This window comes from Brettanomyces bruxellensis, chromosome 7, assembly GCF_011074885.1.
Source record: "Brettanomyces bruxellensis chromosome 7, complete sequence".
In the NCBI taxonomy this organism is placed as follows: Eukaryota; Fungi; Ascomycota; class Pichiomycetes; order Pichiales; family Pichiaceae; genus Brettanomyces; species Brettanomyces bruxellensis.
Window position 1 is genome coordinate 973,642 of NC_054688.1, and position 26,619 is coordinate 1,000,260.

Below are 26,619 nucleotides of genomic sequence, written 5' to 3' on the forward strand. Positions count from 1 at the left end.
TGCCTAATTTCTCGGTGATGATAATATCAAGTCTGGCTACGAACCCTTTGGCTTTTTTTACGTTTCATTTTTTCCCTTTATTTAGAACGGATTTTGATTCCAATTTCATTTGCATGATTTTAATTACCTCTATGTTAGAAATACCAATGAATAGAATATTCTTACTATCTGACCGTCTCGTAGATTTGATAAGTATTCTAATTAATTGTCATGTTTGGAATGGAAAGGACTTGGTATAAGTCATATTATGTACATATATAAGCGTATATAAGCGAGCGATAAGAATATAGATAAAAGCGTTGAACCGAGAACTTTGCGAAAATCTATATGAAAATATGAAAAAAGTTTGACAGGAGTGAGTTACACGAAATTTTTAAAGACAGGCGGTGATCTCGGTGATCTATAAAACAGCCAATCGTATGATGATGCATCCATGTTTAGAAAATTTATTTCCAATTCATATATCAATATGCCGCACAACCTCCAGCGGTGAATCAAACTGAACAATACCCTGTTTTTTGTTCAAATAATAATACTCGCTAAGAACAGGATCATACCTTATCTCCCAACCATTCGGCATCTCCGGCTTTATTATTCCATCAGTGGACGCTATACTATTAACACCAGATCTGGTTGAAAACATGCTATTTGATGTTGAGCTGCTTTCAAAACTTTGACGATCGCTTGAGTCAGGAAATGCTTTCTTGTGATGTTGTTTTATTTTCCGCTTACCGTCTAAAATCGAAGATTTCCTTGAAAAAGCTTTAAATAGGCCCAGTGCCTTTATTCTGTGAGTCTTCATCGTTCCTTGTATGGATGTTATTCCCATGATGTGTAAGCAATTGCCCTTTATCCACTTAATGTTTTGTGTATCGACGATTTGAAAAGATCGTATTCAAAAGGTTAAGGGTGCAACTTCCGGTTATTTAAATATTTTTTCAGTTATAGTTGTATTTGTAAGATTCTGGGTCCTTTCGGGATTGTATATTTATTTCCGGCTACCCGTCGGCAATTTTTTTCCTCCCTCCGCTTTCTTTTTTACATGACGAATTACTTACTCAGCAGTCTCCTCACAAAAATTTATCTACTTCTGGAAACACGGAAGTAGTGAAATAGTTAACAGCGCGCGATGTTAACTCCCTCGGTTATAAAAAAGTTTTGGAAATCAACCGACCGACATTACAGCTTCAAGCAATGCAAACAGGTAGATAATCATAGGCAAGAAAGCAAAAAAAACCTACATTCCGTAAAGATGCGAGATCAATGTTTAATCGTTAGTGACCCTGGTAAATATGTGAAAGCCAGTCATGATATAATTGATAGTCAAGCGCGGTAGAAAACAAATATTCCTATTCTACGTTAAATTGCTACTTCACATATCCGTTCTTTCCGAAAGTAGCGATATGCTTACATTTAAAAATGTACTTGAAAAAGTTCCTCGAATCGCAAAGAATTTCTTTATTTCCGAATTATACATAGATAGGGAAACTGCATGAACAATTGCTATTCACATCAATGTAGTTCTCTCGCCAATATTTTGGCTTGCTTCTCCATCCCGAAGATCGCCTGCTCTTCTATTTTCTGTAAACTTCTCATAAATTTGGTCAAGCTTCTTTATCTGTTTATTGGATATCGACCGGTTTGTTTCCAGTAAGCCCTGCTTAAAGTGTCCGGCTTTAAGAACCACTTTTTTCGAATTGTTTGCCACGTTTCTAGAATGATCATTTTTAACTCCGTTATCATACAACCCCCTGTTCAGGGCTGCACTATTACCTATCCCTGATTCCTTCTCATTCATTCTTATGCTTCTTAACCTCTCACCCAAATTCGTTACCGAAGACTGTATTGCACTTTGTTTGGTGGTTAAACTCACAAAGTAATCCACGGCACCCTCGTCCTTGTTATTTTCCTGCATCAATTTCTCCTTCTTCGCCAAATCTTCGTGTACAGCTTTTAAATATGAATTATATATTAGTGCCTGTAAATCTGCTCCGGAAAATTTGGCAGCCTTACGTGCAATTTCTCCCAAGTTAACATCTGCAGCAACCGAGAACTTGTTACTTTTTAAAATTGTCTTCAAAATGTCGAGTCGGTTTTCATAATTAGGCATTTCACATAAAACCGATTTATCAAGACGACCAGGCCTAAGCAAAGCTGGATCAATTAAATCCGGCCTGGAAGTGGCCGCTAAAACGTATACCCCGTCCAATCCTTCGGCACCGTCCATCTGCGTCAATAATTGGTTGACAATTCTGTCTGTAACACCAGTAGAATCGTGGCCTCTTTTGGGAGCGACGGAATCAAATTCATCAAAGAATAAAATACAAGGCTTTGCAGCTGTGGCTCGCTCAAAGAGTTCTCGAACTGCCTGTTCCGATGCTCCGATATATTTATTCAATATCTCCGGTCCTTTGATCGATATAAAGTTGAGCCCGCATTGTGATGCAACAGCAGATGCTAGTAACGTCTTTCCGCAACCAGGATACCCATAAAGAAGAATTCCTGACCGAAGACGTAGCGGACAATTTGCAAATATAGGTGCATACTTTGTTGGCCATTCAAGAGTCTCTAGTAATATCTGCTTTGCTTGTTTTAATCCACCAATACTATTCCATGATGTTCCTGTGCTTTTTTGTAACTTTACACCCCTGAGGGACGATGGCGTAAATCCTTTCAAAGAGTGAACAAAGTTTTCCATACCAATGTGTCTGTCCTTCATTGGCAACTCGGATGATATAGCATCATGAAATGCTCTATCACAGAGGCATTTTAAATCATATGGAAGGTATCCTTCAGTGTCTGCAGCAACGTCCCTCAAAAATTCTTCATCTTTTGGTTCTGAAAGTGGATACTTCTTTATAAAGTTGATCAAAAGCTCAAGCCTCTGTTCTTTGGTTGGCGATTTCAGGTTAAACTCCTCCTCAACCAAATGTTTCTGAAATATTAGTGGATTTATAGAATCTCGAGTCTTGCATGTCACGACTAGCGAAACTTTATGGCCTCTTGATAGGGGAGTCAACCTACTAGAAAAAAGTTCGGCAAGTTGTGTACTGAAGCCTGATTCTCCGTGTTCAGTTTCTTTGGAAATCAAGGAGTCGGCATTCTCTAATAATAATATAGATGGTTCATGCCAAAGCAATTCCATAATAACGGTCTCCGTTAAAAGTTTCTTCAATTTTTCAAGATTCAAAGTGCTTATAATCTCGTTGCAGTCAATTTCCTTCGTATAATAGCCCTTGGAATGAAATTGACTGCTTAATTCCTTGCATAACATTGTCTTCCCAGAGCCAGATGCTCCATATATTATGCAGTTTGTCTGTCGTTTTATACATCCAGAAATGTCGCTTAGTTCCTTATCCCTTGCAATCATTTTAAATTGTTTTTCCTTCTCTTCAACTCTTCCACGATCTTGTAAAAATCTCTTCTCTGTCAATATTGATGATCCTCTCCCAATTGCATGATGCATCAATTTGTCGTCAAATATTATCCAATGCGGATACTCTGTCTCGTTCTTACTACTGCATTTGATCTCTAGTACCGCTCCATCAACAAATGGCGATTTTTGAATCATGGGGATTTTCATACCATTGGTAAGTGGTGGTTTTGAATTTGAATGAAAAAGAGATTCCAGCATTTTTCGATATTTCATGCTTAACTCCTTTCTGTGCTTGCTCTCCTTACTCATCTTGCGATCTCCATCCTTTATTGCCTTCTTTGTATTCTTCTTCAGACTCTCAGTAGTTATTGGATGCATTATTAATTTGTATGAAGTTTCATCGCTTAGTTTTCCTTCTTCGTTGCTCAAAAGCTGTACCATAATCTTTTCGCCGACTGTTCCTTCCAATCCTAAAGATACCGAAAGCAACTTGCTAATAGCAATAGTACCAGAATCCAATGTAGCACATTTCATGATCTTGGCAATCAGCTTCGGTTTCTTCAATTTATTTAACAGTTTACCTTCCTTCTTTTTTCCATGTCTGCTACTCATATCAATTAATGCCTTTTGTGGAGTTCCTGGTCCTTCCAACACTGAAATCATTGCAAATCGAAAATCAGAGTTTAGCTTGTCCAAATTAACAAATACGCAGTAGTCATCTTTATATTCTATTTTCACCAAGTCATTTGGTAGAGCAACAGAACGCAAAATGAAGTGATCACTAGCCGTAGATAATTCTTTAGCTGGGATTTCCACTTGTTTAGAATGTGTGTGCTTCCGAATTTTTGGAGCAATATGTAATTCAGTATTGTTTGTAAGTAGACCATACTTTATTTTTTCACTGGTCGAACAAACTTCTTTGACCAAAAATTTGACTGTACTACTTGATGAATTTGAATTTGGGTGAATGATAACAGTTTGGTTAACTTGCAATGCTCTTATCTGGTTGAGAAACTTATCCTCTATTGTGCCTGCATACATCTCCGTCAATTCCCAGTCCTCAGTTGTAGCTGGTTCAAGTTCAGCCGTTTGAATTCTGCAAATCTCATTGGGCATGACAATTTGAATTGACACCTCAAGTCCTTCTTTAATATGTGATATTGTTGCAAATGATGGATCGATTTCCACTGTTGAGGAGAAAGCCGAGAAAAAGCCGGTCCAACCACAATAAATTGACCTCGATTCACCCTTTATGTTTGTGTATTCCACTTTAATTACAACATTTTGAACCAATAAATTGGCTGAATTTATAAATGGACTGATGAACGGCGCCGGTAAGTTAAGCAAGCAGTTATGGAGCGGCTTATAAGCAACGCTCACTGTTGCAAAACTCATTCTAAAATAACTTTTAAAGTCTTCAATGTAACAAAAGGGGCAATGTGAATTGTTTTAAAAGGATGGACTCGAAGTATAAATGAAGAATATGCTACTGCTTTTCTCATTAGAATACTTACAATTATATCAGGAAGAATATGTCATTTTCCTAGCTGGTTTAATTCCAATCTGGACGAATGTGAAATTCGGATCTCCATTTGGTCGATCGACTTAAATTGTTTTTATGTCCATTCGAGGACGCGTCTACAAATTCAGATGCAAAAGGTAAAAACTTCAATGCATTCATTTCTTTCCTTTTCTCATCTTCCACATCTCCAGTAGCTCATTCCATAATCGCTTCAAAGGACCAAACTAGAAACTGAATAACTTATTTGTTAGTATAGAAAGCGCTTTCTGTTTTCCTAGCATCCTGGAATAAAGGTTTAATAATCATCGAAGCGATAAGGTAGAATAATTGGCATAAATAGAGAAGAAGATGCCCGCAAAAGGATGGAGAAAAGATGAGCAAGAATCGAACATGGAAACTGCAATTGCTAATCAAGGTATTTCAATAGATTCGATTCTTTTCCCGAAATCGACGATTAACAAGTTGGCGAAAAAAACTTTGGCAGATGAAAGTGGTGATCAAAACCCAATGATATTGGCCAAGGATTCACAAACGGTAATACAGCGATCAGCAGTTGTTTTCATAAATTATATTTATCACAATGCAAAACAGTACATAAAGGCGAAGGGACGGAAGGTTGTCAATGCAGACGATATCATTTTAGCCCTACAAACTGCCAACTTCAACAGCTTTGTTCCCGTGCTGCAGGAAGAGTTGGAGAAGTTTAACCGACGTAAAGAACTAAAGCAGAAAGAGAAAATGTATAAAAAGCAGGCGAAAGCTGCAGCCGGAACAGAAAATGACCATGTTGAGATTGGTGATGTGAGTACTGAACCAGAAAACGATAATGAAAGTAAAGCTGATGATGATGATGAATCTGGTGACTCGACCCACCAGAATAAAAGAGCAAAAAGAGATGAAAGTGTTGCTAATAATAATGAAAATTCGGCACCATCGCAAGATAATAATGAGAGTGTGTGATGGCATTAATTTTTAGATGAGATATAGCTTTTTCTGATTGCTTGTATGATTATTTAGGGGGATGGGAATGTATTGGCTGATGTGGAGGAGATGGATGGACACATTTGTTGTAGAATGGAAGTCCGCACTCAAGGCCTATGAGAAAATAAAGAACAATGGTGGCGATTAAACATGTGATAAATATAGATTTCACATTGGACCACCAGAATTTTCGTTTGACGGAGATCGCCGTACGTCTAAAAGAGTTTGCTGAAGTGTTAAGATTCTGTGTCTTATCTATCAATGTGTCTAAAGATTGGCCACGATCCAATATCTTATCTATGTTACTATTCATAATTTCACGAATATGAGTAAGGTCACCATTTACGGCTCCGTAGTTCTGCGTTAAAGTGATAAGTTTGTCTTGCTCACCCATTATTATATCTCTCATTCTGATCTTGAACTCGAAATTTGTGGTGGTTGTCATGTTGGCTGTCAGTCCAGGTGATTCGTAATAGGCATTCAGATAGGTAAACATAATTTTATCCATAAGATTGTATACGAAACTCTTTAGCATTTCGTCTCCGCAAAGAATAACCAACGTAATCAGGTCGTTATTTTTCATTAGTTTCTTGTTGTAATAAAGTACAAGTTTTATGTACTTGTCCTTTTTCTTATCATCGATTTTCCCTTCCGCCTCTCTTTGGTCATTCTTGTATGTCATTAAGTAGGAAGAAACATTATAATTGTCAGCCCTGCTCTCAGGTAATGAGTTTATCGCTCCAATGTTACTTGAAACAAGCTCAGCATAGTTAATGTTTAGAAGTGGAGCAAAGTTCGGATCATCGTATGTGTATAAAGTTGTAGAATTGGCAGTAAGACAAGCATGAATAATCGAAGTCCTTAGTGTTGGTTCTGGTGCATTTGTTACTCTATTTGAATCGGTAGGATTAATTAAGGGCTCCGAAGAATTTGGTTCTTCCGCATTTTCTATCCCCATAATGATTGATCTAAAATAGAATGTCCTTGATTGAACGTAACGCTTCCTTTAAAGGTATATATTATTGGTGGAAATTTCAAGATGCCTTTGTTTTTTGGAGCTTGGAAAGATAGAGATGGCTGAAAAAAATAAAATAAAAATAAACCATGAAAGAAAAGAAAGTTGCTTATGTTACGGGTGAAAAATATATATGTACAATAGGAATAAATTTAGGCATCCGGAATTTACGTTACATTAACTGCGTGCCTCGCATTCGCATCCTTGATCTAACGTAATTAATTGTTCTATTGAATTAACTAAGTACTAGGCGTAATCGCACTCTATTCAAAGGCGGAAAAAAATGCTCACCGTGCGTACAGCCACAACTCCAAGTAAGTTTTCATCATTACTCCTCTTTATTATTTTCTGAAGTGTCTGCAGTCACGTGCTGCTGAGCTTTGGTGTCTTTTTTCTCACCTTCCCGGAATGTCCATTCCGTTCTGTAATAGATGTCGGTAAAGTCACTGATAGCAATGACATCAACAGTCTTTCCTCTCAAGGCTTCGTCAATTTCAAGTTGGTCCCGGATCTTATCCATGTGACCGACCCTTTTTGGTGATGATCTTTTAATGGAGAAAAGCTGATCATTTTGTAAATCGCACACCATTAAAAACCAAGTCTCCCTTTGTGGCTTTGAAAATTTCGGAGCATAAACCTTGAAGTCAGACTTGTATGCTGCATTTCTATGAACCAGCTCGAACGTTAATTCGTCCACCTTTTTCTGTGAAACATGGAATTTACTCACAGGAAGTGTAGAAGCCACCCTTAAGAACTGATCTACTCTCCTTTTCTCCACATTGAGGTCAATTGCAAGCTTATGAAGCTTGCTACGGGGTAAGCAGCCGATTTTCTCAATTGTCAATTCCTGACTAGCATGACCTGAAGAATGCCAATTACTTCCATCATCATCGTAAGAGCCTTCAGGTAAATCCCTAGGTTTTAATCCAGGAAGTGTGTAGATAAAATTCTGATTGAACCAGCAGCATGCCTTAATACATTGCATTAGCCTTATTAGCGTTAAAACCGATGATAAAAATCCAAGTTCAGAAGTGGCGTCAATGTAGGCTTGGAGTATACGCAAACTCTGGTCAAGAACGGAAACCGTATCTTGAGCATAATCTGCAATTGGCATTTCAACTCTCGACATATAAGCCTGAAGAAGTAGAAATGCCTTGATATGTGGATCCCAAATAAATTCGCAATCTTCAAGATCACTAGCCGGGTATCTCATTTGTTCTGACATCTCTGTATTGATTAATTCCTCACCATGCCTTGTCGGTAACTCATCATACTCGGCAGCCTCAGCAAGCCATCTTAAGCATTCACGGAAAGTGGCAGAACTCTTCACATTATTGAGAAGCTTACGCATCGTTCGGTGTGATAAATAATAGTAAGAAGATATCTGTAAGTATGGTGTAGGATAAATACGATCCCCACTACCAATCAGACATTTTGACTTTCTAAGCTCCCCAACAACATGATCAATAAGGTCACTCAAATATTTGTTAATGGCATCTTCTGTAGTATCTTCTATGCCATAATATGTTGGATTGTGGTGTGCCCTTCTATAAAGAAACGTCCACGTAAGAAAATCCATGGCATCTTGCCGGCTTTTTATTGTTCCTGATGAAATCTCGGCACCAATATGATCATCTAGAACTTTGTGCAAGGATGATTCCACTGGAAAGCCAATATTAAGGAAATGTTTGTAGAAACTCTTCTTTGACTCTTTAGTAAACACCATGGCAACTCCGCTTGTATCAAAAGCTGGACGACCTGCTCTTCCCATCATCTGAAGAATATCAGTCAAATCCATGTCCTTGTATCCTTCAATTTTGGCATCAAAGTATTGCGTACCTTTAATAATAACTAAGTATGCGGGTAAGTTAACACCCCATGCCAAAGTAGAAGTTGCAACAAGAATCTGTATTTTACCCTCCTCAAATAACTTATGAGAAATTCTCCTATCACTCTGAACCAAACCAGCATGATGAAGTCCAATACCAAACTGAAGTGACAATTTCAACGTATCATCTTTAACTTTGCTAACAATAGGCTCGAGCTCCTCTTCAGTCATCCGGCTAAACCTTCTTGGATTTTCCTCCATACCGCACAAATGAATCAAATCTAAAGCGGTAAGTCTTGTCTGTCGACGTGATGGAACAAAGATTAAAACAGGCTTTGAAGGTGAATGCTGTTTAATGGCCATGAATGCCGGCTTATTCATGGTTTTCATTAAAGGTGAAAATGCAAGATTGTCAGGGAAACCATCAATAAACATCTGTAGCGGAACAGGACGAATACTTTGTGGAAAATTGAATAAACCATCTTTGACCTTAAGCCAACCTGCCATATCCACCGCATTAGAGACTGCAGTAGAAAGACCCAATAAACGAATTGGATTCTTCGTGAAGGAAGATATATAATTCATTCTGCTGACGATAATTTCTAAAATTGGACCTCTATCACTAGCAAGTAAATGAATTTCATCCATTATAACAAGTGAGAGGTGCTGGACAAATTTCCTCGTTTGCCAGTTTCTGGAAATACCATCAAACTTCTCTGGGGTCGTAACTATAATGTCTGCTTCATGAATATCCTTTGCATCAGGTAACGAGTCACCTGTAAGCTCAACTATCTTATGTAATGTATGCTTGCAAATTCTCCTATTCCAGTCATCGACCCTCTCCCGAACCAAGGCTTTCATTGGTGCAATATAAACAACCTTTGAATGTGGATATTCTCTAAATGCATGCCACATTGCCAATTCTGCAACCACAGTTTTACCTGAACCAGTTGGGGATCCCACAAAAACGTTACTGTCCGAATAGTATAGCGTATGAAAGACCATAGTTTGCATTGGATTGAAATAGCTGAACTTCTCTTTATAAATACGTTCGACTTCGTCATCGTGCAAGGCACTAATAGGCAATGGCTGGAGTCTCAATAGTTTCGTCTGAATTGTCTCATTATAAGGTTTGATCAAATGTTGGAAAGAAACAGCATGAATAGCCTCTGATCCAAACCAAGTATCACTCAATGCCCTAATAATAATTTGTTTGGGAGGAGGATTTGATAGAGGAATCATGACATCAAGCGAGTGCTCCGAGTTCATGGATCTTCTATTAAGGATGTATTTTTCACTGTGTAAAATATTGCTCTTTTCACTATCCTCCACAAATATCCAGAAGAATTGGATGTTTCCGTGATTTTCATAGCTCCAAGTGAAATCTGGTCTGATCGTAATGTGAACTCGCAAAACGTTACTGGTCACTGGGAAGCATTCAGCGTCCAATAAAAGGTATGGGAACCGGCCAATTAACTTATAAAGAACATTGCCCATGTGCTTATTGTGGACAAAATCACCCAATTCAGATGCAGACATATCCCTTAGACTGTCAATACTAGGATTTTTGTTCTCGATTACTTTAATGATATGCTCGGGAAGGTCAAACTGGCGAATTGGATGTTGGAAAGGCCAAATCCTCTTATCAACAGCTTTACATATAGCCAACATACCCCTTGCAAAATTACCCCATTTTCTGTCTAGGGCTATAAAGAAAAGAGCTCTGCAAATACGAGCCGAATTCTGGGCAATATAATTGGAATCCGAGTATAATGCTGAATCTTTGATCGCTGCACGAGAGATAAATGATTGTAACAAAATATTTGTCTTTAGTTGCGAAGTCTCCATCTTAGGATCAATTTCGCAAGCGGCCTTTTCTTTCTTCAAACTGTCTAACTCTTTTCCTTCCTCTTCCCTATACTTAATATTGTCGAACTCACTGCTCATAGATATAATACTCAAAACATCAGCCTCTGTGACCATTGGATTCATTAGCTGATTAAATATTTCCACAGACTCGTTTAAAAGATAGAAATCGGATGCTATTCTACCCAAATCTTTCGGTATTAAAGCAGTTGATCTCTCATCATAAACAATCATTTGAAGTGATTGTAATTTTTTGGCTGCCTTTACAATCATGTCTCTTCTCTTCTGCACAAGCATTGGATCTTCAGCCAACTCCTTCCATCCGATACCATATCCAAATGGATTCTTTTTCATTCTCACATTCATATAAGTGTATCCAAGCCATTGCACTCCTTCGTCAACGTTTGTGACAGTGCCTAGCGAAATTTCGGCATTGAGATTATCGACAAGTTTTCCAGCAAGTTTGGATTCAATTGGATGCTGCTCTAAAAGCAAAGTGACATAATGATCGAGCTTGTCCGAGGTAGTGCACAAAATTCCGATACCATGTGCCTGATACTGGGGTCTTCCTGCACGACCAAAGATCTGAAGGACATCGGAAATTCCCAAATCAACAAAGCCACCAGCTTGAGCATTGTACACTTGTGTTCCCTTGATAATAACAGCTGCAGCTGGAAGATTCACACCCCATGCCAATGTGGCAGTACAACAAAGAACTTTAATAGCACCGGCAAGAAACATCTTCTCAGTTAAATTTCTATCCGCACGCAACATACCAGCATGATGAACACCAAATCCACCTTTAAAAAGCTCTCTGACATCCTTATTTTTGTTTTTCCCCATTTCACGCTCAAAAAGATCATATTTGGCACTATCCGAGCAGTCAAAATATCCAGACATGCTCTGTTCTTCCGCCATATGAATAAAAGTCCGGGCAGTACGAACAGTATCCTTTCTTGAATGCACAAACACCATAATCTGGTGGCCCAAGGAAAGCATATCGATAACTTTTTCAAAAGCGACGCTATCCAATTTCTCTCTAGACTGTTTTGAGCCAGCCTTAGCCCGAACACCCAAAAGCTGCTGCTCAAGTGGAACCGGTCTAAATGATTGGTCAAAGTAAAACATACCAACGTTTCTGTTAACACCAAGGAAATCCGCAACATCCACATAGTTTGGTAAAGTGGCAGAAAGACCAATAATCCTAATCATAGACTGTGTACTCTCAACCTGTCGAAGCGTACGAGCAACTAATGTTTCTATGACGGAACCTCTATCTTCCTGAAGGAGATGCACCTCATCAATAATCAAGAGTTTAACTTTTTCAACAAGTTCCGTATCTCCGGTTGATTTCCTAGTGACAACATCCCACTTCTCTGGTGTGGTAACAATAATCTGGGTCGCCATTATCTCGCTTTTTGTCAATTGCATATCACCTGTAAGCTCTCGAACTTGTATTCCAAGCCATGCTAAAGCCTTTGAAAACTTATCGACAATCTCAGCTGCTAGAGCCTTTAGCGGTGCCACATAAACAATCTTAAACTCATCATAGTCTATATTCATTTGCACATTTGAGTCTCCAGTTTCGGACTCGCTATTAAACTGCCCTATAGTATGAAGTATGGTAAGTAATGCTACTCCGGTTTTACCAGCACCTGTCGGTGCACAAACAAGCATATTCTCGTTCGTATTGTATGCAACATCATAGACTAATGATTGCATTCTATTAAGAGTCTGAAATCCGTTAAACGTTCCTTGGCACATAAAGTCTAAATCCTTAATATTTACCTGCTTGCTTGGGGCATTTGTTGGCTTCCTCAATGAGGGAGGGATATCAATTTCTTCGTGATCCTGATATGAAGTTCTTGTACTACCAATTGGTAGTGTGTACTTTTTCCCGGTAATCGCAAGAATGCTTCCCGTATCGTTTGCCTGGTAAACGTGCGGATATCTAACTTTAGCCTTGTTTTTTTCAAGTTTCACGTTTAAAGCCTTAGACCGATTTTCCCGGTATTGCTCTTCCAGCTGTTCATCAGTCAGCAATCTGTAACCAGAAAGAGTCTGATCGGACGTTCGTTCATCTGTCTCAGTCGTCTGTTTGTCCTCACTTTTAGAAGCAAGTATGTCTTTGTTCTGAATTATTTCTGAAATGAGATCAAACTCCTCAAAGCCTAATGTATCAGCCAATGAGCTCTGTAAGCCTTCAGACGTATGCTCTTCCGTGATTGTCTTGATGATACCTTGCAGCATTTGTTTAGCCTGTGACTCAACTTCAGAACCATCAGTATCATCTGAAAATTGCTTCTTATATACTCTTTTGCAACCTTCCAAGATATCTGATATAATGCTTTCACATTTCACATCTTCTTCTTTTCCTAAATGTTGTTTATTATCAGCTTTATCGCTGTCTTCCTCCTCGTCTTCATAATCTATAAGAAGTTCCCGATCAACATTTTCAAAAGATTTCAACAACCACCTCATATCCCTAGTCAATAAATCAATTTTCTGCTCACCCTTTCTATCATCAATAATATTCCTTGGAAGCTTGAAAATCTCTGCATCTGTTCCGATCTCCATCTTACTAACAGCCTCAATCATAGGCTCCATTGCGTGCATGTACGACTTTGTAGAGTTAACATTGTATGATGCCATTTTCCCCTTTGTATATTTCCTCCAGAAATATACTTTCTTCTTCTTTAAGCACACAGCTATTTTTAAATTGACTTTTTACTTCTCAGTATATCACTTTCCCCTCTTTGATGCTAGCTTATTAACCGCCTTTGTTATACCTCTACGTTCTCATAGCCCATACACCGCCATAAATTTTTCATCCCAGTTATGTGCTTTTTTTTTTTTTCACACAATTCTTCAGGCTGTGTAGTTGTAAATTGTCGAAGGAACTGAGATTAGTTGCAAGGTAAGAATACGAGATATTGATATATTTTTCGGTATATTTCGCTGTCAAGACGCTAAGCAGAAAGGTTTAATATACAACATGTCATCCGCTGCAGATCTTCCGGCACAGGATCTTGTGATCTACTCCGATGGTTCTATAACTCCACAATCAAGTGTAGCATTAGGCAAAGAGTACACCTTCAGTTTGCTGCTCTATACAGAGTTCACAAAATGCACGTGGTTTGAGGTTGCATTGATACAAAGCAGTATGCTAGACAAGTGTTATATAAATTCAACCACACAAAATCAAGATAATTATAGCTTACGAAACTCAAAATCTAACGTACTTTTTGCATCATTTGGAAACGGTTCTGAGGTCTACGCTAAGCAGTTCCAAAAATATGTCAAAGCTGATATAACAGCTGTGAACGGAGTTTTCAAATTTGTAACATTTTTGGAAGAGGATATTGACAAATGGTTTGATATATTGTGGACGGAAGCAGAAAGGTTGACTCAGGATAAAACTAAAATATTGAACATTTTTATAGAAGATCCACAGCTTTTTCTATTTATGAAAGACTGTGACGAAGATGATGTTATTAGCAAATTGGCAAAACTTAACAGAATTGGTAATGTCTATATTATTGCCCCCTCTGACAAAAGTTTGATTCAGCCTTCAGAACTACCCAACGATTTGGCTACAATATACACCAGCTTTATTTTCAAGTTGCTTCATAGATCTAATCTTATAGTAAGATTGCAGCCATTGAAGACAGGCAGGGCTGATGATATCACAGGTGAACTTGTTATTAATAAAGGATTGGTCGACCATACAAAACTTCAAGTCTTAGAAAGGGAATATTTGTACGTGATAGGGAAAGAGGGATCTGTCAAATTGTTCTATCGTTAGAGTGTGCAATTCTGCCCTGGCCTGTCCATATGCACCACTATATACAGTTATTTGTCATGTTTTAATCTTAATTACATTTCGTCGTTCATCTACCCACTCCGACGATACATGTTGTAGTAATCATCCAACGTGAACTCAATGGCACATCTAGTTTGAAGTAATGGATATAACGGCCACACAGAACGTTCGCCAACCCGAATCCAGTAAGGAATATTCGCCGTATATTTATTGACATCAAAAATGCGCTTAAAGTCTTTAAATAAAGTACGCATCTCTGGGACTATAGGTATCTGATTTCCAGCATACAATGGAGCAGTTTCGTCAGAGAGGGCCCATCTTAAAAAGCTCAATAGGAGCCCCAGTCGATCTAGCATTTCCACTCTATATCTAAACTCAAGACTGATTAGTCTATCAATCTTTTTAACGAACGGCCACCTGGACTCCGTCCGTCTCATATCAATTCCAATTAATGGTGCCAAATATGGTCTCGCTAATGATACGACGAAATGGTTCACGTTGAACAGCTCAGTCAACCTAGTGTAAGGTGAGACAAACTCTGCATCCCTCTTTAGAGTCTGATCACCTAAAGTCCGGGCAAAATAAGGGGACATAAACTGGCAATTTCCGTTTGCAAGATGCAATGGTTCAAGTCTTCCATCAACCGTTTTCACCATTGGCTGCACATTCTCGTTTAGTGCATTGTAACCCAATGAGCATCGCACAGCACTGATTATTGTCACATTTGGTCCACTCAAATAGTTTAGTAGCGTTGGAAAAGAAGCATCTGTCGGATAAACAACGACATTTAGAACCCTGTTTGACTTCAAGTGCGCTTCCTCAAATGTCATATCTCCCAACTGCCTTCCCACATAATCAATAAATACCAATATATCCTGGCTAAAGCCACGCTGCAATACATTCTCTATCACATTTCCGCGAGCATCGACCGCACTAGGAGGTGGTAACAAGCTGATTAAGTCATTAAGATTAATTTCAAGTTGTGATGGATTTAAAGAGCACACAAGAGCTCCAACAACAGCTCCAATTGATGATCCTGCGATGACGTTTGGTAGCAAATCTCGGCTGTGTAATGCCTTTATTACACCAAGATGGCATAATCCAAATAGAGTGCCCCCCTGCAAAATAAGAGCTGTTGTCCCCATAGTCTGCTTCGCATCATGAAAAAAGTTTAGCTTTTCCTGGTAGAATGTCACTACATCCAGTGATCCATCTGGGCATTTGGCATCAGAGATAAAACGTAGGCACTCCAAAACCTCGCTTATGTACTCTTCAATCAATATTTTGGTTCCAACATGTGATTTGTTGTACAATCTTTTACTTGAAATGCCACCAAAGTTTCGAAGAAGGCCCGATCGAAGAAGACTAATGACGCGTTGATAGTCATTGTCAAGTCTGGATTGTCTTAATTCTAAAAGCCGTTCGTGGATAAGCTTATAATCATATCTCTTACTTGTAAAATTTTGTCTCCACACATCATACTTGTTATATCTGTCTAGCTCTGTAGCCGTCTCCTCATACTGCCCAAAACTCCTGCATTCTTCCAACTGTTTTCGCAATCTACGAGAAGGAGAATGCCTTATAATGGCAAGAATCTTTGTGAACCAGAAATTTACCACATCAACAATCAAAAAGGCAATTTTCCATGCGAACAGAGGAGTGTGATTAATAATTATACTGGTCAAATCCATCAGTAGCACCGCACTGCCATCGATAAAAGAGGCATTCTTTTTAGCCATGTTTGATTGTTGTATTTTCCTTTTCAATATGTCTTTTCGGTATATCTTCGAAAATTGGTAAAATAAATATGGTTATTAGTGTATTTTTATAGATATACTGACTTTGGAATAAAATCGCCCATCCTTTGTTTGACTCCTATTACGACAATTCATATTTTATAGGAAGAAATTGATGCTAATAATGGTATACAAGTCAAGATCTCTGGTCTCGCATTTTAAATATAGCGAAAATCTGGCTGCGCGTTGTGTGTAATCAATCTTTTTTTTCCAACCTAGCGCGTACAAAAAAAAATATAATATCTATGTACTACAGGAAGATGAGACGCACAAAAAAAAATGCTGGTTTAATGCGATGTACGGATGTCAACAGGGGACCCACCGAAGTTTCTCGTTCACCTTTGCCTTAGAGTGGAAAAATAAAAAAAAAAGCTCAGTAAAGAGCTTCCGACCGTAATTGCCCTTCATCCTAAAATCGAGAAGCATTTACCATTCGATTAGAAGCGCTAGGCTTGGATACATTTTAGTGTGCAATTGTTTATATAATCTGTTGTCTTAATTTTTGGCCATTCCTTTCTTCGTTTTATCACATTTAATAAGAACAACATGGACGCAGCAATTGGAATACGGGTTAATGATGGTGTTATCGTGGCAACATCTAGGGCCTGCACTCGAAGCATCACCATTTTGAAACCGGACGATGATAAAACCAGAATCTTAAATGAGCATAATATTTTGGCCTATACCGGAACGTCAGGAGATACAACGCAGTTTGCGGATTACATACAGGGAAATATGCAGCTTTATAGTATGAGAGAAGGTGTTGATCTCAACTCAAAGGGTATCGCATCATATATAAGGCATGAATTGGCAACTTCACTTAGGTCAAGAAGTCCATACCAAGTGAATATCTTGCTTGCGGGTCTCGATAAAGGTGATGCACCTTTTCTTTCCAATATTGACTATATGGGAACCCGTGTCGATCTCCCATATGCTGCCCATGGGTATGCCGCATTCTATGTAATGTCACTTTTCGATCGCCATTACAGGCCAGATATGACACTTAAGGATGGAATGAAGCTTTTGAAGATGTGCAAGGCCGAACTTGATGAAAGATTTCCTGTGGTATTCAAAGGCTTCCAAGTGAAGGTTGTTGATAAGGAGGGCATTCATAGTTCGGAACTAGAGTAGAGGGTATTTGTTTGTAAATTAATACCTGATAATTAGCTACCATATATACTTATATATATGTACTTACCAACGTACTGAGATAAGAAATGGAAAATATACATATATATGATAAAATAAAGAACTTCGATATTTGTTTTAGCCTTCTTCATATATCATCATTGACCTTGGTATTGGCTGAGTGTCATAATGTGTAGTGTTATTAAATATTAGATTATCCATTTTGGTTTTGTATTGTACATAGTTTAGAAAAGTTCTACATCATTAATAGGGACCAATTTCATGCTCCTTTTGAATTCTCTCTGCTTCAGCCTTCTTCTCCTCTTCTTTATCCCGGCCTCTTTCAGCAGCAGCCTTTGTTTGGGCGATTGTATTAAAAGTTCCATTCCAGATCACCTTTCTTCTTTTTTTAGATGGGTTCGCTCCATCTTCCTGCTCCTTGTCCTTCATCATGGATTTAATGTTTTCATAAACTTGTTCATTTGAAATGTTTGGAGCATACTTGAATTTAGCCTCGTATCTTGACTTCTCTTCCTTATATCTTGGATCCAAAAGAAGTATTGAAATATGTTTGGCAAACTTAGACTCTGGGATGAGCTTACCTGTAAGTGGGCAACGAAGAAGTCTTTCCCCAGTAATCGGATCAACACTGTCTCCTTTGGTTTTCTCTCTCTGCCTCTTTAGTCTGGATTCACCTGCAGAAAGAATTTTCACCCCCTTAGGAACTGGCCGGTGTATTTTCTTATCAGAATTGTCTGAATCCACAACTCGTGCTTTCACATTTTCCGACTTCAACATCTCTTTATTATTCTCTGCATCATAGTCAGGTGGTGCCTCCTCGATCATAGTCGAAGCACGTTTCTGAACCAATGATCTAAATTCCAACTCACTCTTTTCAAGAGGAGCTGGTAATGCTGCTGCATCGTCCAAATCTGTGAATTCAATCTTCTGTACGACACTGAAGTCCTGCCAATCAATTGAAGCATAATAAAGACGTTTCTGCTCCTCATCCTTTAACTCTTTACTCAAGTCAGATTTAACCTTCTTATCGTGCTCAGCTCTTGCAAAGCATCGATCCAAAAACTTAGTTTGGTCAAAATTACCTATCAAACTTCTTATTTCATCTTGTGATGTAATTATTCGCCTGTAGCACTCTAAATAAAAGTTGAATATTTTGTGCATCGAGTGGCCCTCATCTAAAAAAGCAGTTTGTGCTGTTAGCTGGATGTTTCCCTTGCTTAGCTTTTTGAGCCAAATTAGGAATCTTTCACCATTCACAGCAGTAAACCGGGCAACTAACTTTATCACCTCTAAATCAACAGGTGATATCTTACTCACAAACTCCCCCGGTAAATATTTTAATTGTTTGATGTTCATGATGAAATCGGTATCTTTCTCATCGTTGCCCGAAGCACCATCTTTCTTATCGCCCTTACTATCATTTTTTCTACTTCCTTTAAATTTTCCCTCCTTGATCTGCTGCAATATATGCCTATAATATCCATTATACGGATCCTTGTCTAATAGGAATTGGAATTTATCGTTTTTTACTTCTCTTGCTTTTACCCTTTGCTCAAAAGCCACTCCATTTCTTGCCACATATCCAGCTGTCTTTTCTATCATGATCCTCACCTCCGGAGGAGGAAGAGTTACTCCTTTCGGTAATGACTGCAATTTTTCTTCCTTCACCATTGTGATAATAAAAAAGGATGGTTCTTTATCGAGTGATCTTTGTAGTGTAGTAAGATTCTATAAATATGAAGAGAAAAAGTGCATTGAAAATTTGGGTCCTCTTCAAGTACATGATTTCGAACCTTCTTTTTTAAGGATACGTACTACATCCGTACATGGGAGAAGAATTTGATTTGTGCGTTTATCGGCTTTTATCTTCACACAAATCATCGTGAAAGTCTTTTTCGATGAAAGATTGTAGGATAAGTATAATCAAACGGGTCTCCATCTTGAACCAGATAGCACAAGTTATTTTTATCAATATCATTGATATATCTAGCTCAAATAGCCTTCTGAAAGATTGGAGACTAAAGTAATAGAAGAAAAATAATAAAAATAAATTAGCACATCATATCACGTGATAGCGGGTTTGTGCGTCAATGGTGGCCTTCTTTTTCTCCGTCTTGGCGTCAGACTATATAAGCAGATGCATATCTGAGTCTTTTTCAAATTTCATACAACATGTTAACTTTAAAAATGTTGTTCAAGCGAAAAATTTGTTAAATTTAGTCATATTAATAAAGTTTGGATCAATAAAAATGTATTCACAATCAGACGCTATCCAGAGGCTTCGGATGATACGTGAACATTTCACAGACTACCATCCTAGAAAAGAGTTTCCTTATCTTCCTTCTGAGGAAAGAGCAAGGTATTATCGGACTTCAAATAAGCTAGGATTAACACAAAGTCAAATGGTTGACTTGATTCACAGATCACTTAGAAGATGATACACTTTGTGAGTCTACATCATTAGGCCCTACAACATGAAATGCAGAATCATACATCTTAAGTATGATATCAGCAAGGCGTGACATATAGACGGAATATGGTGTTAGTGGGCTTTCGTGACATACCTATAAAAACTATTTATTAGACTGATAGTATCACTATCGGTGGTGTGTATCAACGTCACATCATATTTAATACATTAATGCATTCATTCGACTTATGGATAATTGTATATGACATCTGTATTCAAACTAAAAAGGATAATACATAAGCTTGGTGGTCTCGAAGTGTTTTCTGATAGAATTTATAATTTCTAACCTGTATTTGTCGTCTTGGAGATCAGGATTAGCTTCGTATAATTCCTTCACGTATTTGAAAAGTTGCTCGGATTTTTGTAATGAATTGTCTAAGTCTGTTGAATCTGCTTGCGGATGTGTGAAATAGTAAACAAACACAATATCAGAGAATGTTAGAAGTGCAAGTTCATGGCAGTTTCTCTGTCTATTGTCAACAGATATCCCTTCTCCAATTGCTCCCGCGATTTTACCAATAAGATCCTCTTTTGGCCCTTCGAACTCACTGATCAAGTAAATGTCTGAGAAATCATTTTGTTGTACAGTTAAAAGTGATGTCGCTATTTTGTACAACGACTTTTCAAGATCGACTGATGGTGCAGTTGGAAGTTTCCGCTTTGTCTCGTATGACTTCCATATTGAAGCTTCAGGAACGTCTACATTATCCCTATTATCATTATCTGAATCTGCCTCCGAATTTCCTTCATCATTCGAATATCCAATAGTCCACCTTTCCTTCGCCATCTTTGTTAGCTCGGCTATTTCTTGGTCTGTAAGCTTGCTAATTGCAGGTATCATACACTCTGATAGCAGTGGACTTGTTAAGCTAGTAGTTTTAAGCTTTATACAAGCCACCTTAGAATGTGTTATCTTCCCGACCTCATTGTATATCAAGGGTAAGTCCAAGCTTTTACCAACTTGTGAAATACCTCGTATCAAGATCATTGAACGCTCTGGCACGTAACTTTCATCCCCATGCACGATTTCTCTTATTTCTTTGAAAAATGCTTCAACTGAAGAATTCACTCTCTTAACAAGATTTGCGGCATATCCATCAACATATTCATACATCGACTTCTGAACTTTCTTCCAAAATTCCGGATCCTCCGAGTCATCAATTGAAAATATTGGCCTCTCTGTACGGTCAATTATATCTTTGAGATTTGCCAATGATTGTATTATTGCCCGTGCGTTACCAATAAAGTTTTGAATGCTTTCCTCGATTTCTGCTCCAAGTCCTGTTCCTGCAATAGGATCAGATGCACTTTTCACAAAGGCATTAATATCTGAAATGTCTGTAGTTGTAAATAGATCTATACCATAACTGGTTGAATTAGATTCTAAATTGTTCTCATTGTTAAATGCTATCACAGCTTCATTAAGTATGCCATCAAACTTTGCCCATTCATTGTTTAAAAGGATTTCAAATCTTTCCCTCCAAAGTACTAATAGGGCTTCTGAAATTTTAGACTCCTTCGCATGGATGACACATGGAAGTTCGATTAAAGAAGAAAACATCTTAAATGAATTTAATATATCACTAAGAAGCAGCGACATCTTTTCCAATGACTCACAATTTGCAAAAGCCTTACCGAACTCTCCCGTGGTCTCCAGGGTGATCGATTCCTTCCACTCTAACAAGAATTTTTGTAACTTCTCGTCATTCCAGTTAATACTTAATTGCTTTGAACTCAATGGAAAATCAACCGCAAAGTTTGCAAAGTCAATATTTAGCCATCTATACCATTTCTTAAAGCAAGACTTTGCCACCCAATTAGAATTTGTACTGCTGTGAAACTGTCTATTAAGTGTCGATGATAATCTAGTCTTAAAATATGAAACACAACTAAGTGTAACATAAAGATATGAAAGTGAAGATGTAAAATTTGAGCAGAAACCAACTTGAAACAATTTGTTTTTCCGTATCTCCAAAAACCATATTAGAGCCTCTTTGGGCTCATATTCGGTCAATATTACGTATGAGGCAAGTATATTTGTCGCATATTCATAATTATAAGTGTCTGCTAGACTTTCTAGCTTCGCCTGAATTTCCTTGATGAGATCATTACGCAAAGATTTGATCTCCTTTACGGAAAATAAGTTCTGTCTGGATGGATCATTAACCTCTTTGTCAAAAAGATTGAACAAGAGGTAAATCTGCTTCGAAAGCTGGAGATACTCCAGAGATATCTTATTGGAAAACCTACTTTTTATGAGTTGACCATCCAAAAGCTCAGTACCACCTCTATCCGAATGCTTTAAATTATTCTTTCCCTCTTGGGAACGCACGTCATCTTCCAGGTGGTAGTATGTATAAACGCAATCATGAATAATATTTCTAAAAACTATGGCCCGATTCCGACCTTGTACGTTGTTCCTCTGGATTTTCCTTGCATGGTCATCAAACGCACATAAATTTTTTAAAGTCTTATCATCATAAGTCGAGCTTTTAAAAGTGAGATCTGAAATCCGCGTGTTTAAAGAAGAAGTCATCTTATTCATGGAAATAATGTCATCGGCCACCTTTAAGAGATCCCTGTATTTACCACCAACTAACTGTCTTAGTTCTAATCTCTTCGTAGAAATGTTTTGTACCAAATCATCCTTAATTTCTTCTAATGTTGCAATCGGGTATCTCTCAAAAAGTTGTTCTGGGGTGTCCTTTTCAAGTTTAGAAAGGTCATATTTTCCAGAGAGCATTGTTTATAGCATAAAAGATCAATTTACGGCCTGTATGTTTTTCAGTAGTAGAGTAATTCTTTCAATTGAGGCGCTCCACTGTCTTTTCTGCTCTAAAACGGTGTTACAGATTATATTTATGTGTTCATTCATTTAAAAGATGAACAGCGATACATTATACATAATTTCTGAGATTGGTATCTAATCTTTTTTTTTTCTTTCCATTCTTCCTCGGCAGCACTTTTTATTTTTGTTCCGTTTTTCAACCATCTATTAGTGAGTATCGGTCTCTATTAGTCCCGTCCGAAAGCATTACATTCATGACAGATTGCAATTTATTACATAATCATATAAACGTACGCAAAGTTATAATCCCTCCATGTTTGTTATTAATCATCTAGATGCTTGGAATGGTAATATTTCCATTGACTAGCATAAAGGGTCTTCTCAAGCTTTGGATCAATTTTGAGAAAATGAGCATAGCCACATGAACTATCCCTATCACACTTACTGCTAGTCTCATACGATTGGCAACATGCAGCATCTAAGTTCACGACTGGAGATAATTCACATATTATTGGTTTGCCGTTGTACCAACGTTTGTTAGTCTTTAAAAAGCAGATGCTTGCAGAACTTTCATTTTCAAATTCCACGTAAACGTTCCCATTCAAATATTTGTTTAGATTTCCTGCAACCCCCATGTCTTGAATTTTCCCGTATTTCAAGGAAAGTTCGACAAACACATCGCTAAAAAATTGCTCAAGCTGTTTTTGTGCCTTCTCTTTATCAAACCCATCCTTCTTAGCAGCTTCTTCTAAGAAATTTGGATTATAACCATGGCTCTGTTCTAACCTTCCACTTTTCTTCATTTCATTTAAAAGCTTTCCTCTTTCAATGTATACAGGATCTGAGTAAAGCCTGTGAAACATTACCGTATGTGATCGCAGTGGTTTTGTGTGTTTCTTTGTACATTTCTCTCCATATTTGCATATTCCTGTCTTCATAAAGAAGTTACACATCTGATTATCCTGCCTCGAGCGTTGTTGTCTTCTATCATCAAAATATACCATTTTGAGTACAATCTAAATCTGTTCGCTTATCGAATGCCTTTAGTTTAGTGTATCCTTTTGCAAATCTGCAAGTGCCTTGAAAATTGCAGTATTAAGCCTTCAACTGTAAAAATGTGATCTCGTCTTGTAAAATTTTGGACTTTTGAATGATCCACCTTGAAAATATATATCGGTAAAGTTGGTTTTGTAATGTTTAGTCTTATGCATTTGCTTACCTTACTACTTACTCATGAAGTCTAAAAAAAAAATAAAAAATAAAATAATCTAAAATTATCGAGACGTCGATTGTACTAACATGAAAGAGAGATCCTCCTTGGTTCGGTGGTGGTAGTTCAAGGTTCTTCTTTCGCTTAAGTTTATACTCATCTCATTTAAAGTTCAGATAACTTTGCTTTCCCCGTTTTGATATCAACCTACAAATTTTTGAAAACTAATCTTTGAATAAGTGTAAATTGTATTAGTGGGACATAAATAACGATGCGCCCTGGATGATTGCGAAGATTTATGCCAAAAGATAAAAAGTAAACATAATGAATGACTATTTATGTATCAAAGCGAGCATCCGGCCTATATTGATAGTACCGAACAGTTTATATAAAAGACAACATGCCAAAAGAATGAGAAAAAATGTTTATCAATGCGAGGAAGTTCATCTTCCAACTTTAATCATTAGACAAGCAATCCAGACTTGCTTCCCTTTTCATCATCGTCGGAAGATGATCCTGTCTTGACCTTTTCCTTGGTCACGTGGTTCTTTGTAATATCTATCTCGCCATGGAGCTCCTCTGCCAATTCTTCCAAAGTCTTTCTCTTAGTCTCTGGCACCAAGAATGAAAGGAAGAAACCAACAAGCATAAAGAGAGCAAATATCTCCATGACATGAGGCAACCAACAGTTCTTTGGTTTACCATCTCTAGCACAGTTGTGGTTCTGCAAAGTACCAATACAAGTTTGAGCAATAATGGCACCGATTTTTCCTGATGCTGCAGACATACCATGGGCAGTAGATCTGTATCTGGTTGGATAACACTCACCAGGAATGACGAATGTGGTCATGTTAGGTCCAAAGTTCTGGAAGAACTGACACAAAACATAAAGAGCCAAAAGTCCGTGGTCTCCAAGCTTGTGGTATGCAAATCCAATGATACAGAACAAAGCAGTCATGATCAAAAAGCCGCAAATCTGAATTGGTTTTCTTCCCACAAAGTCCATAGTAGCAACAGAGGCCCAGTAACCAGGAATAGAACCGGCACAGATAAGAATCAAGTTACCGGCAGATTGATTGTAAAGAGAGTGGTAAACATTGTTAGAAGAAGCGAAGCCGATAGTCTTCAAAATGGAAGCAGTGTTCAAACCAAGACCGTAATATGCAATATCAAGGGTAAACCAGCAGCCTGCAGTTCCAAGCAAAATCTTTCCATATCTCCATTGACCGAAATGTCCCCAGAAGTCCTTCCAGGAACCTTTAGCAGGAGTGTTCGAGATATCTTGAGGTTCGGAATCAGCGGAAGTACCTTCGAGCTTCTTTATTGCTGATTCATCGGCATTTCCATGTTCCCCGGAGGCGAATTTAGCTGCATCTGCTGCAGCTTTGTCAGTATCTTTAGAAACATCGAACGTATATCTTGGGGACTCAGGAATGGTCAATCTGAAGTAAAGGGCAATCAAACCTGGAATTGCACCCATACCAATAAGAATTCTCCACATCTGATCGCATGATTTCACACAAGTAGCATCGCACTGAGCAGCAGTGTCGGCCTTGATTAAAACGCTTTTGTATGCAACGACAACGATAAGAGCAACAACACCGGCAAGCAGCTGACCCCAACCTTGGTTGGCAAACACAGCACCCATAATTGCTCCTCTGTATCTGGTAGTGGCAAATTCGGATGTAATGATAGAAGACATTGGATAATCACCACCGATACCAATACCCATGATGATTCTGTAGAATGTCAACAGTGCTGGGAATGACATAGCAGCGGAATGGCCTGCAGTACATTGGAGCACTGTAGCACAAAGCATGATGATCAATTCACTACCGTAGATCCTCTTTCGTCCCAAATGATCAGCCATGTAACCAAAACCAAGCTGGCCAATAACAGTACCCACAGAAGTTGCGACCTTAAGAAGTGTTTCGGTCGACTCCGGAATATTGCCATTCCAGAAAGCCTGAGAAATCATTGGAATACCCAAGTTAATGGAGAAAATATCATAAGCATCAGTCATGAAACCAACACCGGCAACACAAATTGCTCTAACGTGATACCAGCCGAATTTGGCGTTATCTATCTTCTCCAAAGCAAGACGCCTTCTTTCGATAGGGTCATCAACATCAGCAAAATCATTGACGAAATTGTGGAAGGCGGCATTTCCACCCGAAGTCTTGTGTCCTCCCATATTAAATTGTATTTTATGTAAAGCGAACGGAAAAGAAGCGAAATTGAATAAACACTAAGTGTCAACAAATGAACTTTAAGATTAATAATTCCCGAAGTTAAAGTTCTTCTGCACCGACCTTGAGATTAAAATGATAGTCACTAAATGTATTAAAGAAATTAAAAAGAAGCAGACCAAAATAAGGGAAAAGTTAGGAATAGCAAGTGTGTAAGTGGAAGCTTGTGGATAAGCAGGCCCTTTTAAATCCCCAGAAATCTCGAACTAAATACAGCAAAAGGTCAAGCGAGCAAAAAAAAATTGGCAACAGCTCGCACGATCTAATTAAAATAAAAAGAAACGACTGCAAAAATTGACAATGGGTCAGGTAAAATTTTTAACAATAAACAAATCTTCGAAGATGCTTTCACTTATTCTCCGAGACTCAATATTCATTTACCTCGTCTTCTTTTCGACCTCCTCAATTGAGTTTTATCGCATCTTTCACCCTTATCTGTCTCAGAATTTCAAAAATAACTGCATAATCCCAGGATTCCCTCACATCTTAACTGTCATTGAGATAATTGAACACATTAAGTAATTTGTCGGCACTATTAGAAAGGCA

At 38.1% G+C, this 26,619-nt stretch overlaps 12 protein-coding genes across 12 annotated transcripts; 3 read left to right on the forward strand and 9 right to left on the reverse strand.

The window, feature by feature from the left end:
• Nucleotides 1-457: 457 nt before the first annotated feature.
• On the reverse strand, nt 458-829 carry BRETT_004904 (uncharacterized protein; the record flags this gene model as incomplete). The annotated part of the gene is made up of 1 exon (XM_041283391.1): nt 458-829. The coding sequence occupies one exon, from the start codon at nt 827-829 to the stop codon at nt 458-460; it is 372 nt and encodes a 123-aa protein (XP_041136743.1).
• A 678-nt stretch (nt 830-1,507) lies between these two features.
• BRETT_004905 (uncharacterized protein) lies at nt 1,508-4,771 on the reverse strand (the record flags this gene model as incomplete). Its single annotated transcript, XM_041283392.1, has 1 exon — nt 1,508-4,771. The coding sequence occupies one exon, from the start codon at nt 4,769-4,771 to the stop codon at nt 1,508-1,510; it is 3,264 nt and encodes a 1,087-aa protein (XP_041136744.1).
• A 475-nt stretch (nt 4,772-5,246) lies between these two features.
• Nucleotides 5,247-5,858, forward strand: BRETT_004906 (uncharacterized protein; the record flags this gene model as incomplete). The annotated part of the gene is made up of 1 exon (XM_041283393.1): nt 5,247-5,858. The coding sequence occupies one exon, from the start codon at nt 5,247-5,249 to the stop codon at nt 5,856-5,858; it is 612 nt and encodes a 203-aa protein (XP_041136745.1).
• A 49-nt stretch (nt 5,859-5,907) lies between these two features.
• Nucleotides 5,908-6,837, reverse strand: BRETT_004907 (uncharacterized protein; the record flags this gene model as incomplete). Its single annotated transcript, XM_041283394.1, has 1 exon — nt 5,908-6,837. One exon carries the CDS (start codon nt 6,835-6,837, stop codon nt 5,908-5,910), a length of 930 nt encoding a protein of 309 aa, XP_041136746.1.
• A 385-nt stretch (nt 6,838-7,222) lies between these two features.
• BRETT_004908 (uncharacterized protein) lies at nt 7,223-13,240 on the reverse strand (the record flags this gene model as incomplete). The annotated part of the gene is made up of 1 exon (XM_041283395.1): nt 7,223-13,240. The coding sequence occupies one exon, from the start codon at nt 13,238-13,240 to the stop codon at nt 7,223-7,225; it is 6,018 nt and encodes a 2,005-aa protein (XP_041136747.1).
• A 343-nt stretch (nt 13,241-13,583) lies between these two features.
• On the forward strand, nt 13,584-14,393 carry BRETT_004909 (uncharacterized protein; the record flags this gene model as incomplete). The annotated part of the gene is made up of 1 exon (XM_041283396.1): nt 13,584-14,393. The coding sequence occupies one exon, from the start codon at nt 13,584-13,586 to the stop codon at nt 14,391-14,393; it is 810 nt and encodes a 269-aa protein (XP_041136748.1).
• An 89-nt stretch (nt 14,394-14,482) lies between these two features.
• On the reverse strand, nt 14,483-16,150 carry BRETT_004910 (uncharacterized protein; the record flags this gene model as incomplete). The annotated part of the gene is made up of 1 exon (XM_041283397.1): nt 14,483-16,150. The coding sequence occupies one exon, from the start codon at nt 16,148-16,150 to the stop codon at nt 14,483-14,485; it is 1,668 nt and encodes a 555-aa protein (XP_041136749.1).
• A 603-nt stretch (nt 16,151-16,753) lies between these two features.
• BRETT_004911 (uncharacterized protein) lies at nt 16,754-17,338 on the forward strand (the record flags this gene model as incomplete). Its single annotated transcript, XM_041283398.1, has 1 exon — nt 16,754-17,338. The coding sequence occupies one exon, from the start codon at nt 16,754-16,756 to the stop codon at nt 17,336-17,338; it is 585 nt and encodes a 194-aa protein (XP_041136750.1).
• A 261-nt stretch (nt 17,339-17,599) lies between these two features.
• Nucleotides 17,600-19,027, reverse strand: BRETT_004912 (uncharacterized protein; the record flags this gene model as incomplete). The annotated part of the gene is made up of 1 exon (XM_041283399.1): nt 17,600-19,027. The coding sequence occupies one exon, from the start codon at nt 19,025-19,027 to the stop codon at nt 17,600-17,602; it is 1,428 nt and encodes a 475-aa protein (XP_041136751.1).
• A 1,019-nt stretch (nt 19,028-20,046) lies between these two features.
• Nucleotides 20,047-22,569, reverse strand: BRETT_004913 (uncharacterized protein; the record flags this gene model as incomplete). The annotated part of the gene is made up of 1 exon (XM_041283400.1): nt 20,047-22,569. One exon carries the CDS (start codon nt 22,567-22,569, stop codon nt 20,047-20,049), a length of 2,523 nt encoding a protein of 840 aa, XP_041136752.1.
• Nucleotides 22,570-22,937: 368 nt separating this feature from the next.
• Nucleotides 22,938-23,477, reverse strand: BRETT_004914 (uncharacterized protein; the record flags this gene model as incomplete). The annotated part of the gene is made up of 1 exon (XM_041283401.1): nt 22,938-23,477. One exon carries the CDS (start codon nt 23,475-23,477, stop codon nt 22,938-22,940), a length of 540 nt encoding a protein of 179 aa, XP_041136753.1.
• An 810-nt stretch (nt 23,478-24,287) lies between these two features.
• PHO84_1 (Inorganic phosphate transporter pho84) lies at nt 24,288-26,018 on the reverse strand (the record flags this gene model as incomplete). Its single annotated transcript, XM_041283402.1, has 1 exon — nt 24,288-26,018. The coding sequence occupies one exon, from the start codon at nt 26,016-26,018 to the stop codon at nt 24,288-24,290; it is 1,731 nt and encodes a 576-aa protein (XP_041136754.1).
• Between the last annotated feature and the right edge of the window lie 601 nt (nt 26,019-26,619).